The following is a 13,858-nucleotide window of genomic DNA, read 5'->3' as shown; positions in this document are numbered from 1 at the left end:
GATATTTTTGCTATCTGCCAGACATTTTATGTCCATGGATATATTGTCAAAGAGTTTAATAACTGCATATTTGTTGCTTTCTGTGGCATAGTTAGATTCAATAAAGGGTAATGCAGATCATTTTCCCCTCTAGTGCTGTAAATACGATATCTGTGTTACTCTCAAACTCAGATGGATTGTTGATAACAGATTATGTAAGTGAATAAATGTACTATGAGGCCATGGTTAATATTCCCAGCTGCTTAATCCTCATTATTAAACACTCACAAAATTTACAAATGCAGTAGAGTGTAACACAACATTTTGTACTTAATTTGGTACGTTGCATGCTATTGGAGGGCTCATACTGGTAATTAGCTAACGAATAGCCCATACATTGACTACCTTTAATAAAATGTGGAGTAGTAAACTTTATGATAGTTTAGTAGCAATGTAACATTTCCCTTCCCCCCCTCCTCCCCCCCCCCCCCCTTTCAATGTTCTATGATTAGAGGGACACCTGCAAGATATATGTGTATGAACTCCACACATAATTCTAATTACCTTCTTTTGTGTGATGAATACTTTTGGCCTAAGTGAGGAGTTTTCATACAACATTATCCCATAAGACATCAGTGAACAAAAATATGCAAAATATAGTAACTTACATACTTCTATATCCCCAAAGCTGCTCGGTCTAATGCACACTTGTTGTTTACAGTTGTCAGTTCAAGCTGCTACTATAAAGTAGCTGTGTCAATGTTGCTTATATGCCAGGAATAAAAAAGATGCACATATTACAGAAATCCTGAGAAGGCAAAGGACTGCACCATTTAATTTCAGACATTAACATAAAAAAACAGACACGAGAAAGTTTCAAAGATACGACAGATTTATTTAATCAGAATCTGTATAATTTAAAAATGGTACTACTTTACTACAGGGAAGTTTTAATATGCTTAGGGGTTCCCAAGATTTACCAAGCATTTTCCAGACAAGGCCTACCATTAGTAATAATTTATAAATTGTCAGATTGTTTCAATAAGAGTATACATTTCTCGAAGTACAAAAATCAGGGCTACAAAATTATACCAGTGGATTTTGGAAAGTTTTTTTAAAATCAGGATATTCTGGAAAACAAACATTTTGCATATGAGTAACTTTTGGAATATTAAGTTTTCAGAAATTGTAAAACATTTGCTTGAATGAGAAGAATAAGAACTTTCAAATAAATAAAGTCAGTTTTAAAACAATTTCTATCAGGATAGAATTTTGATGAGCTCATTGTTTTCAGGTATAGTAACTTATGGTTATTTCTTTAAATAAAATGTTCCTGTATGAACTTCTTACACTATTGACATCAACAGACTGTAAATTATACTGTGTATAACAAAATTTAATGAAATACAAATTTTGTAATTTCCTGTAGATCCCTACACATTGTTGTGTCTATATGCATTATTAATGAAAACGGTTTGTAAAAGAAAAAATAATTAACATAAGCAGCAAGAGTGGTATAAGATCATGGAGAATAATTCACCTTTGTCTGCAGCCAATAGGCTGCAGACAGTGCCTGACGTTATTTGATGTGTACATTGAGCAAGCTGTGAAGGAAACCAAGGAGAAATTTGTAACAGGCATTAAAATTCAGGGAGAGGAATTTAAAATTTTGATATTTGCCAATAACACAGAAGTTCTGTCAGAGACAGCAAAGGCCTTGGAAGAATAGCTGAACAGAATAGGCAGCATTTTGGTTAAAGGTTATAAGATGAACATCAACAAAAGCAAAACAAGAGTAATGGAATATAGTCAGATTAAATGAAGTGATGGTGAGGGAATTATTTTAGTAAATAAGACACTAATAGTAGTAGGTGAGTTTCGTTATTTGTGAAGAAAAATAACTAATGATGACCAAAGTAGGGAGGATATAACATCCAAACAGGCAATAGCAAGGAAAGCATTTCTGAAAAAGTGAAATGTGTTAAAATCAAACATAAATGTTTAGAGGTCTTTTCTAGGGGCATTTGTCTGGATTGCAGCCTAGTATGGAAGTGAAGTGTGGATGATAAACAGTTCAGTCTTACAACAACAACAAAAAAAAAAAGTGATATGTGGTATAACCAGGGAGTGCTGAAGATTAGATGAGAAGATACTGAACGAAATTGGGGAGGGGGCAAAAAAAAAAAAAAAAAAAAAAAAAAAAAAAAAAAAAAAAAAAAAAAAAAAAAAAAGACGACAGAGCTTGACTAAAATAGGAAATTAGTTTGATAGGTATCATGGAATCGTCAGTTTGGTAATGGAGGGAAGTGTGTAGGGTAGAAATTCTAGATGGGGATCAAGGCTTGACAACAGCAAGGAGGTTCAAATGGCTGTAAGTTGCAGTAGTTGTGCATAGATGAAGAGCCTTGCACAGGATAGATTGGTGTGGGATGAGGCATCAAACCTATCCTTGAAGTGACAACTGCAAAATAACAACCACTACCAATACCATCAACTTAGCTGTGGTCCAAAGTTGGTAAGTCATGTACTTTAATTGCTTTCGTGCAGCTACCACACCTAACCCTTTATTTTTCTTGTGTGCAGTTTGTTGCATTTTAGTGCACTGTTTGTAATGAACAGATATAATTAATGTAAATTATCTCTCTTGGCTGCTTAATAAAGCTATCATCTCATAAATGGCTTGCCCAAAGTGGGCCTAACAAGGAACACTACAAAATTTGACATAATGTAAAATAGTCCTTATACTGGTAGGAAACTGCACTGGGATTCAGTTTCTGAGCCATCCATTGCAGAGAACAGTGTTGTGAGATAGGCAAAACAATGCAAAAGCCATGATTTAACCTCAGCTACTTCTGCGGCAGCTAGCATCTGCAGGCTTGCAGCCTGTGAAACTCTGATGATACTATACATTAAACATCTTTCAGTATAGGATCTGTAAGTGTTAATACCTCACAACAGAATTCCATTCACCATGAGTTGATTAGGTTGGCAAAAGGACATAAAATCAGCCTGATTTCCAGACTGTGCCAATGGTAACAAGCAGCCACTTGTAATCTAGTGGCATCTTCTCATGTTGTGTCATTCGTATGACCTAGTATCAATTGCAGTTTCCAATGTTTTACATTCTTGCTTAGCATCAAATGTAATGATTATTTATGAAGTGACCATGACCAGTGAGGTCATTTGGGATTCACACTATACAGAACTTAGAGGCACGTGGTATGGACCATATCACTGATCATGACCCACTGTCAAGTCATTCATCAGTCTTGTTGATAAGGAGGCCCAGAATTAATTTATATGTGTTTGGATACAGAAAGAATTGGATCACAGGCTCCATTTATGTCCATGTATTATAAAATTTGTTTTTAAATTGTCAGCTGAGAAAATTGGCAAACTGAGAAACAATTTCATTACATTCATATTTGAAATAGCCAATTAAATGACTTCATCTCTGTAGTTTACAACTATGAATAAAGCTAAATATTTTCTGCTCTGTTTCAGCTCTGCCACATTCCTGCTGGCTCCGAAAATATGTTTTCCTCTGCACAGCATGTGGAGGACTGTCTGTACTCTTGGGAATACTGTTTCTCACAGTATACTTCATGCTACGATCATACACTTCTTCACTGAATTACTTTGAGACTGTACCAACTTATGTACCAGCAACTATGGTAAGATGTAATTGGATGTGTATATAAATTTTTATCAGTCACATGGGTCCAGTTTGATCATAATATATGAGTGGAAGAATTTCACTAATAAATCAAATTTTAAACTAAAAAATAACATATGAACACAGTTTGTAGAGACAATTTAGACTGAGGTGACAAAAAGTTATGAGATACCTCCTATTATCATGATGGATTTCCTTTTGCCCAGTGTAGTGCAGCAGCTCAGTGTGTCATGGACTCAACAAGTTGTTGGAAGTTCCCTGCAGATATATTATGGCATGCAACCTCTACAGCCATACATAATTGTAAAAGTGTTGCCATTGCAGGATGTTACGCACAATGTGACCTCTCGATTATGTCCCATAAATGTCTGATGGTATTCATGTTGGATGATCTGGGTGGTCAAACCATTCATTCAAATTGTCCAGAATGTTCCCCAAACCAATCACAAACAATTGTGACCTGGTGACATGAAACTGTTGTTTGAGAATGTGAAGTCAATGAGTGACTGTGAATGGTCTCCAAGTAGACAAACATAATCATTTTCAGCCAATTATTCGTTCAGTTGGACTAGAGCACCCAGTCCATTCTATGTAAATACAGCCCAAACTATTATGAAGTCACCACCAGCTCACACAGTGCCTTGTTGGCAACTTGGATCTGTGGTCAAGGGTCTGCACCACACTCAAACTGTACCATCAGTTCTTACCAACTGAAATTGGAACTCATCTGACCAGGCCATAGTTTTCCAATCATCAAGGGTCCAATGACATGGTCATGAGCCAAGGTGGGGCAGTGCAGGAAATGTCATGCTGTTAGCAAAGGCATTCATGTCAGTTTTCTGCTGTCATAGCCCATTAACAGCAAATTTTTTCACATTGTCCTAACAGATAAGTTTGTCATGTGTCTCACATTGATTTCTGTGGTTTTTTCACTTAGTATTGTTTGTCTGTTAGACTGATAACTCTGTGAAAGTGCTGCTGCTCTTGGTCATTAAGTAAAGGCTGTTGGACTGTGTGTTGTCCGTGGTCAGAGGTAATGCCTGAAATTTGGTATTCTTGGCACACTGTTGATACTGTGAATCCCAGAAAATTTAATTTCTTAATGAATACCAAAGTGGAATATCCCATCCATCTATGTCCAATTACCATTCTGTGTTCAAATTCTGCTAATTCCTGTTCCATGGCTATAATGACATGGGAAGCCTTTTCACATGAATTAGCTGAGTACAAATGACATCTCCGCCAATGCACTGCCCTTTTATTATACTATCACCACCTGAATATGTACATGTTGCTATCCCATGAATATGTACATGTTGCTATCCCGTGAATTTTGTCACCTCAGCGTATGTTAGGTACTTCAGTTCACAAAAAAATTTAAAAAATTGAAATCTTGATTTTCTCAACAGTGTTGAATGTCCTTGTTCATCTGCAGTTCCATGGAAAACACATTTTGAGGAATAATTTTTGTAACTAGTGAACACATAATGTATTCACACCACATTCTGAGGTCCTGTTTTATTTAGTACTAATTCCACATGTCCTGGATTTTTATCATTTACCAAAACTAGTTAGGCTTTCCTTTTTGTTCTCATTTTATTTTGATAGTATGAGATCTGAGAGCAGTTCTTTTGACAAACATTACAAAATAAAGAAGAAGCATATTACAAAAGCATAGCATTTCACAGAATTATTGATTTGCAGCAACACAAGAATCTTAACACTTAAATATGTTCTGCTGGTGGGATTTTATTTGGAAAACATATTATAGTAAGCATTACTTATGTCTTGACAGCTGGATGTTGCCATATAACAGGAAAACATATTAACTTGTTTTTCAAGTCTTCAGTTGCAATGAGATGCCTTCCTTGTATTTAACACTAACAAAAAGCAAATTACTCAATGCTTTAACATACATTTTCAAAAACTATGATGACAACTAAAGGAAAATGTTTATGGATAGCAAACTGAAGTGCTGCCAAAAGTATTATACTGCAATAACCAGTATAGTTGAGATTCTTCAGGTGGGACATCTCTCCATGTGAAAATGATTAAATAACGTGAGAAAAGACAAAGAAACAGAATATAAGATGAGAAATTAAGTCTCAGAAACTTCTAGGTTATTATTTTTTGGTACATTTCAGAGATTGAACCTATAATCTGAAATACTGGCTACAGTTATGTTTCTTTATGCAAATTATGTAATTATTTTTTGTTAGATAACCTAATGTTTAAGTAGTGGCTGCAAGTGTCCATGGTCAAAACATATAATTAAGATTGAGAATTATAAGACCTGTTTCTTCTAAGGATATTATTTGAAGCTATTTTTTCATATGAACTGAGAATTTAGTGATAATTTACTTATACCATTTTTGTCACTTGATTATGATTAGTGGAAAGTACACACAGAAAGTGTGTATTGATTCAATCATACATTAATTTCTTGATGTTTATTTTTGTTGGTAGGTTCTTTCACTGTGGAGAACAATAATTCAGTAAATTTTACATGACTGGTTACATCACATTTAAAATAACAGGAATATCACTTCATGCATAATGCAATACAACTAAAACAAGCTTCCTCTCTTATTTCTTTCCAGCTCATTGTCACTGGATTAATTGTGATGTGTTTGGCAAGTAGGAAGAATCGTTACGAATACCTGGTAAGCAAAACGCTGCACTGAAGTCCTTAAATGGCAGGGAACTTTTCCTCCTTAGCACCAGTTATTTGTATTAGAAACTCTTTAAAACTACTTAGGGAATATTATTAAGTGTACATAAAGGTACTTATAAATGTACATTATTTATATTGATCTGCCTAAAGCTGTGAGTGATTGCAAACATACAAATGGAGCCTGTGCACATGCAGGCACATGCATGTATGCAGGAGCACATTCACCCAAACCTATTTTGCATTATATGTGAGTGTGCTGCATTCTGTATAAGAATGAAAGTTGGCAACTTGAGTTACATTGTTCAGCATTTTGTACTGGTCTTCCCAGTACTAATATGTTTCACTAAAAGATGAGTAGTTGTCACCATAACATAATTTGTAATTGTTTGTATCCCAGCCTGGTTTTCTGTTATTGTGCTAATGTGTATGATTATAATTGTTTCATCAAGTCTTTTAACCACAAGAATTTCCTAGTGGAAAAAATGTGGCCTTTCAAATTCTGACAATTCTATGAAAATCATGTCATTTCTGCTTCAGTTTAACAATAATGAACAGCTCCCATTATATTTGCAATGCTAGTGATGTGGATACATGAGTAGGTAACTAAAGAGGCTATTGCAGCAATTTATTGATGATATAGGGAATGCACAAACAAGTGTAGCCACTATGTGAAGTACTGGTACTAATAAAAAATATTTGTCTTTAAATGCTAATAATTAAATAACTGGGGAATCTCTCATTGGTGTTTTCATTTGTATTGTGAGCTACACACAGAATAAATTCCAACTTTATGATACTACTGACAGGGGAACATGGCCTCATATTTTGTGGAGAAAAAAGTGCCCCTGCAAGATATCAGCCCCAGCAGTTGACCCCACGCAAAAAGTTGGGCCATAGTTTTGATACTGTGTAGTTATCATGGCTGTCAGCGCTATCTGTGCAGTGTGATGCATGTGTGGTGTGATTTTTATGTTTATAAACTTTGTGCTTTTAAAACAATTTTTGCGCTAGCTTCCAGGAGTGCAGAATTCCTATTATGTTTCCTATGTTCTGTTTATTCTCAGGCCTATAGAAGTTATATGTTTTGTGTACACTCTTTCTTTGACAACGAATTATCATTGTCTTGGGTCATTTTAGTTATGGTAACCAGAGCAGTTTTGTTCATTCCTGACTAGCACACATATCTGCATTCATGATGCTCACGAGTTTAACTGTTTTGTCCAGTTTCAACTATGAACAAAGTTATTATTACTTCAGAATGAAGGTGTCATTTGTACAAATTAATCATAACTCTATGTGAGATTTACAGTTGGATTGGCAGGATCACAGCTCAATGGCTAAAGTAATTACCCCAAAATGATCTGCCTGCATAATGCATGAATTTGACATGTTACTATCAAAGGTAATTCATGAGATGATGGAATGCTTGGTAGTGATGAATCCCCCTGTGTTAAGACACACAGCATGATTACTGCCCTTCTGGTCTCACAATCCAGCCCTCTGATTCACACAAGTTGAAGCTAGCTTCTTCTACTTGGGTATCACTGCGGAGTCTGTGAAGTTCACATTGGTCATAAGTCAACTCGACCACTGGTATGTCACTGAGGTGCAGGATGTAATTACCACACCACCTGAAAGCAATTCATATGACTGGCTGAAGACATAGTTAATCAGAAAGTATCAGCTTCACTAGAAGAATGCCTCTATCAGGTTTAAACACAAGAGGTCATTGTGGACCGAAAACCATCCCAGTACCTGCAGTACCTGCAGAGTAAGATCAATGCTGGTACAGATCCAGACAGCCTGCTGTGAACTATTTGGAATAGCTGTTTGCTGTCTCCAATTAACGGGATTATAGCATCTGAGTTAGATATGTCTCCAGATGCAGTGGTGTACCTGGTGGATAAAGTACAAGGTGCTATGTCTGCGGCACCATACAGTGCACAAGCACATGAACAACTGCATCGTATGTAGACTATGATGCACTGACAGCTAAAGTGGACATGCTGACCCAGCACATGAGTCAATAATTGTCTCAGTGTGAGGCAACTAGTGATCAAGGATGGCCAAGTCACTGAGGATGCTCAAGTGGCAGGCCATCATCCACCACTTCTGCACCAGTGACTGAACCACAACAAGAAATTTGTTGGTATCATAGTAAATTTGGAAAACAGGTGTGCCACTGTATGTAGGTACCTCATCTGATCTATGCTGCAGCACCTGTTCAAAATTGCACAATGGACAGGTTTGAAATATTTAGTGGATACAGGGTCCAATCTGTGCATCTGCTCCTGTACACCCATGTTGTAGGCAGCCAATGTCGTTCTGACTAACTGTTATCAACAGTTCCTCCATAGCAACATATGGCATGCAGTGTTTTTAATTGCATTTGGCTCAAAGAAGTGTGGTACATGAGAGCTGTATGGTGATTACAGAGCATTCAATGCCCATACAGTGCCAGATTGAGACCCGGTGCCATTGCTCTGCAACTACAACCATGTGATGAGTGGCACCTGCCTGTACAGTGTGCACCAAGGCCTACATACAAATATTCTGAAGACAACCATAATAACTTTGTTCAGCCTATTTGAGAGCTAGTTCATGATATTTTACCTCCAGAAAGTCATGCAAACTTGGGAGAGATCCATCAGTTCTATGTTACAAGGGCTCTCCTTTTGTTTCGCCTACTTAAATGACATGCTGATATTTTCAGTCTTGCTGGAACAGCATTGTCAACATATCGTTGAGGTATTCATGTGGCTAGAACAGTATGAGGTGGTACTGAACATGATAAAATGATCTTCAGTCAACCGCAAGTGGACTTTCCTGGCCATCATATTTTCCCATTAGGCTCCTTGCCACTACCTCACAAAGTGAAAGCCATCCACCAGATCTCTTGGCCAACCACAGTCAAAGAATTACACTATTTTCTCAGAATTCTGCATTTTCACTGCTGCCACATGCTATACTGACCCAGATCCGTGGGAGGGGAGGGGGGAAGCGGGGATTGGGGCACAAACAAAGGTATCTGCTCTGGGCAGCAATTTCAGAGGGTGCCAAATTAATATTCCTGAAGAAAAAAAAACTTTTTTCGCAAAGCACCCAGCATCTAGCACATGTTGGTCTATCAGTTGTTCATATGATATTCAAATGCATCCATATTGGATTTTGAACATCTGTGAACACATTCTAAGTTGCAATCTGAACAGATTATAGGTTTATTTTTGAATTTGTGCATATTTTATGTGACATCTTTGCCAGGGGAATCCCCATAGCATCCAGAAATAAAAACTTTCCTACAGACAAAAGGGGTCAGGTCTATAAGAGCTGAGCTGAATAAATCTGCATGGGTGAATGCTAATCACTGTTTGTTTATGTGCTTGATTGGGTATGAGAATGATCAACATTGCTATAATTACTAGCGAAATCCATAGATTCAGACTACTGAATGGAAATTTTAAGATTTAAGAAAGATTACATATGAAATGAAATTTGACAGAACATTTTTGCCAGATTGCTACACTACTAGTCCCCAGTTATACAGTCCCTGGTTAGCAGCCACTTAAGTTCTATTCTCAGAATGGCATGGAAATGTGTTGCATAAACACATATTAAAAAAGTAAAAAAAAAAAAAAAATAGAGAATAAATGCAGGATAATTAAACTGATGATTCTGGCAGGGATAGTGAAGCTAACCAGAGAATAAGTTGTGACAATGGCAGGAATATTACAGAATCACACACATTGTATGGAAGAATTATGACAATTCCAAATTTATATAAAATTTTGTACTACTACTTTTTTACCTCATGCTTGATAAACTGGAGCATATGAATGAAATCTGAAACTGTTTCCTAACATAAAACTTTTTGCTTGTAGTAGGTCTATTAATCATTTGTATTGGTACTTCATGAATTATATTCTATCATGTTATTTATGTAAATATGCTAGATAAAAATGACTATTTGTTCTGAAACAGTTTTGCTTATTTGGCATGTGTTACAATTGCTGCAATATTAGAAAGGCCTACTTCATTTTATCTAGCAACACTTAGAAAATAGACATAATCAAATTGAGAAACCACACCAGTCTTGGGTACTATTTGTATTAACAGCTTTTCCAGTATTAGACAATGACATTTTGATTTTTCATGTAGAAAAGTGTTTAACAAATGTTGATGAGATAATAGGTTCTTTCACAGGAAGGAAAGCATGCTGTATAAAGCTGTAGCAAGATTACAGAGAGAGAAAATGCTGGGACATAAGGACTGAAAAAATGTCTACTGCCTTACCTGTCTCTTGTCTTTGCTTGTTTAATCTTTCCTATGAGGGGTGCCAGGAAGTAATACACTGCATTTTTTTCTCACCCAAAGACAATACTAGAAATGCAAAACATTATGTATGTCTTATTTAATGTCTCCTGAATGAGCAGACCAAGCTTTCATCACTACTGACAAATAGCGTAGCTGCTACAGTTTCAAAATGGCATCTGTAGGTGATGTATGTTACAAGCAATGTGCCATCATTGAAGTTCTCACTGCAGAGAAAGAAACTGTGGGGAATATTCACAAACACTTGTGCAAAATCTATGGAGCATCTGCTGTTGACAGAAGTACAGTTAGTCACTGGGCATGAGGTTGAGATCATCAGAAGGCAGTTTGTTGGAGCTCCACAATTTGCAATGGTTGTGGAGACCATTCACGTCCATCACACCTGACATGTTGCTGCAAGCCCTTGGACTTCCACTTGCTTTGGCCATTAAAGGATTCCATTTGTGGAAGACATTTTGAGGATGATGAGGAGGTGATTCACACAGTGAAGCACAGGCTCCACCACCAGGACAAGGATTGGTACCGACAAGGCATAGATGCCCTTGTTTTGCGCTCGAGAAAGGCTATAGAATGGGAAGGAGATTACTTGGAAAAACAGAGTGTGTAGATAAAACATCATTCTTTCATATGTGTAATTCTCATTACGTTCAATAAAAAATTGTTGAAGAAAAAAAATCTGTTCATTACATTGTGGGCAACACTCATATACTAAATTTTATGGCACTCAAAACAGAAAGTTGTTAGCTAACAGCCAATAAAGAAAGCAAAGTTTCTGAAGATTTCTTACTCTCCTGGTTACAAATAATTCCACCCAGTATTAATTATGAGTTTTTTAAAGGGAGTTAGGATGTCAGACCAGTCAATGGGAGCAGGAGAGGCACTATAGGACATTTTAATTTTCACTGTCCTGAATATAGATTTCATGGCTTCCATTACAAAATATACATGCTTGAATTCCACAGAGTGAAATACGGTGATGTGAGATAGAAGAATGATGTGTGAAGAGGCATGGCACTGCACTTTGGCACACGTAAGACCAAATAACATCTTCCATTTTCTCGAACATATATGTTTTATGTATCAAACTCTTCAGGAAGAAATGGGCTACAAAGTGAACATATTTTTGAAAAATCAAATTTTTGTTCTATTTTGATGTCCTATCTCAAACACTCGAGGGGAAAGTTTTTGCCCTGTTCTGAAATATACAAGATCTGGGGGCTGCTGTCACATGCAACAAAAATGCAAGAACCTGTAACAATAGTGCTCACATGTCATAAATCCAAAGGAAACAGAGCAATTTTATGGACAGACCACATGACTGCTGTATTCCTAATTACTAATGGACATGCTTTATGGAATGATTCACAGTTATTTCACTATAAAGAGTTTCCAACAGTAATACTATTTTACATGGAAATTGTTTGTGATCAAATATTACTAAGCAACTTGAATAAAAACAATTTTACGAATTTTCTATGTCAATAACTTGCTGCAACTAAGAAAGTAATCTCATATAGCCTTTGAAAACTGAGTTATCCACACCAAAAATTCGCTATTATAACTATTAGGAGGCAAAACCACAACCTAATGGTCTGTCTCTTTATAACAGTTTACGTTGAACTGAGCTTTGTAAAGTCTGCGAATAATACACTAGAAAATGATGGACTATATCAAAGCTCACATCATGCAAAGTAAGACAGATACTGATCCTGGTGTTATCCTAGATTGTTATAAAATTATATTTACCATATGCTTGTTACATAAGTTCTGCCAGTTGTGTCTGTGAAACAACCTGGGAAATAATGTATAAAGACTGTAGGAAAAGCAATATCATAAACACAACAACACAGTACTAAAAGCAAATGATGAAATAATAAATGGCCTGAAAGAAAGTTGTAAGAAATTCATACAAAAGTGCAGTATAATTGGCACAAATTAAGTACATGACTTCACACCCAATTCTGAAATTTTTTTGGAGTCATTAGTCTTCTGACTGGTTTGATGCAGCCTGTGAGGGATTCCAATCCTTCACTAATCTCTTGATATCAGACTAACACTTGCACCATATGTCCTCAATTATTTGTTGGATGTATTCAAATTTCTGTCTTCCCCTACAGTTTTTACCCTCTACAGCTCCCTCTAGTACCATGAAGGCTATTTCCTGATATTGTAATACATGTCCTGCTAATGTGTCCCTTATTCTTGTCAATGTTTTCCATATGTTCCTTCCTTCACTGATTCTGTGGAGAACCTCCTCATTCTTTATATTATCAGTCCACCTAATTCTCAACATTCCACTCTAGCACCACATCTCAAATCCTTTGATTTTCTCCTGTTCTGGTTTTCCCACTGCCCATAGTTCTCTACCATACAATTCTGTGCTCCAAATGTACATCCTCAGAAATTTCTTCCTCAATATTTGATACCAGTAGATTTCTCTTGGCCAGATACGCTCTCTTTGCCTGTTCTAATCTGCTACCTATGTCTTCCTTGTTTTGTCTGTGTTGGTCAATTTTGGTTCCAAGATAGCAGAATTCTTTAACTTCATCTACTTCGTGATCATCAATTTTGATGTTAAGTTTCATGCAATTCTCATTCCTGCTACATCTCATTACCTTTGTCTTTTCCTGGTTTACTCTTAATCCATATTCTGTTCTCATTAAACTGTTCATTCAGTTCAACAGATCCAGTAATCTTTCTTCATTTTTACTGAGGCTAGAAATATCATCTGGGAATCTTATCACTGATACATTTCATCCTTAATTTTAACCAACTCTTGTACTTTTATTTTATTTCTATAACTGCTTCTTCATTGTATAGATTAATACCTGCATATCTGTCTTACACCATTTTTAATCCTAGCACTTCATTCTTGGTCTTCCAGTCTTAATTTTCCCTCTTGGTTCTTGTACATACTGTGTATTACCCACCTTTCCCTAAAGCTTACTCCTGTTTCTCTGAATTGTAAATATATTGCACCATTTTCTTCCAGTCTTAATGTGCCCTCTTGGTTCTTGTTTATACTGTGTGTTACCCCCCTTTCCCTAAAGCTTACTCCTGTTTTTCTCAGAATTGTAAATATATTGCACAATTTTCTAGATTGATGATCCTATAAGCATGCCTTGATTTTTCTTTAGCCTTGCTTCCATTATCAGCTGCTCTATCAGAAGGCTTCTGTGGTTCCTTTGCCTTTCTTAAAG

General features: G+C 36.4%; 1 protein-coding gene across 4 annotated transcripts in view; it reads left to right on the top strand.

Annotated features, from left to right (window-relative positions):
• LOC126299048 (uncharacterized) overlaps nucleotides 1–13,858 on the top strand; it is a 396,802-nt gene that overhangs the window by 336,459 nt on the left and 46,485 nt on the right. For all 4 annotated transcript variants that reach the window (XM_049990700.1, XM_049990701.1, XM_049990703.1 and 1 more), the window contains 2 exons: nucleotides 3,484–3,653; nucleotides 6,256–6,318. In XM_049990700.1, coding sequence (XP_049846657.1) covers nucleotides 3,484–3,653; nucleotides 6,256–6,318 — 233 coding nt within the window. The remainder of the gene's footprint in view (nucleotides 1–3,483; nucleotides 3,654–6,255; nucleotides 6,319–13,858) is intronic.

Source organism: Schistocerca gregaria, chromosome X (assembly GCF_023897955.1).
Source record: "Schistocerca gregaria isolate iqSchGreg1 chromosome X, iqSchGreg1.2, whole genome shotgun sequence".
NCBI classification, from domain to species: Eukaryota; Metazoa; Arthropoda; class Insecta; order Orthoptera; family Acrididae; genus Schistocerca; species Schistocerca gregaria.
Note: the sequence above shows the minus strand (reverse complement) of the source record. Positions and strands in the feature narration are given on the sequence as shown.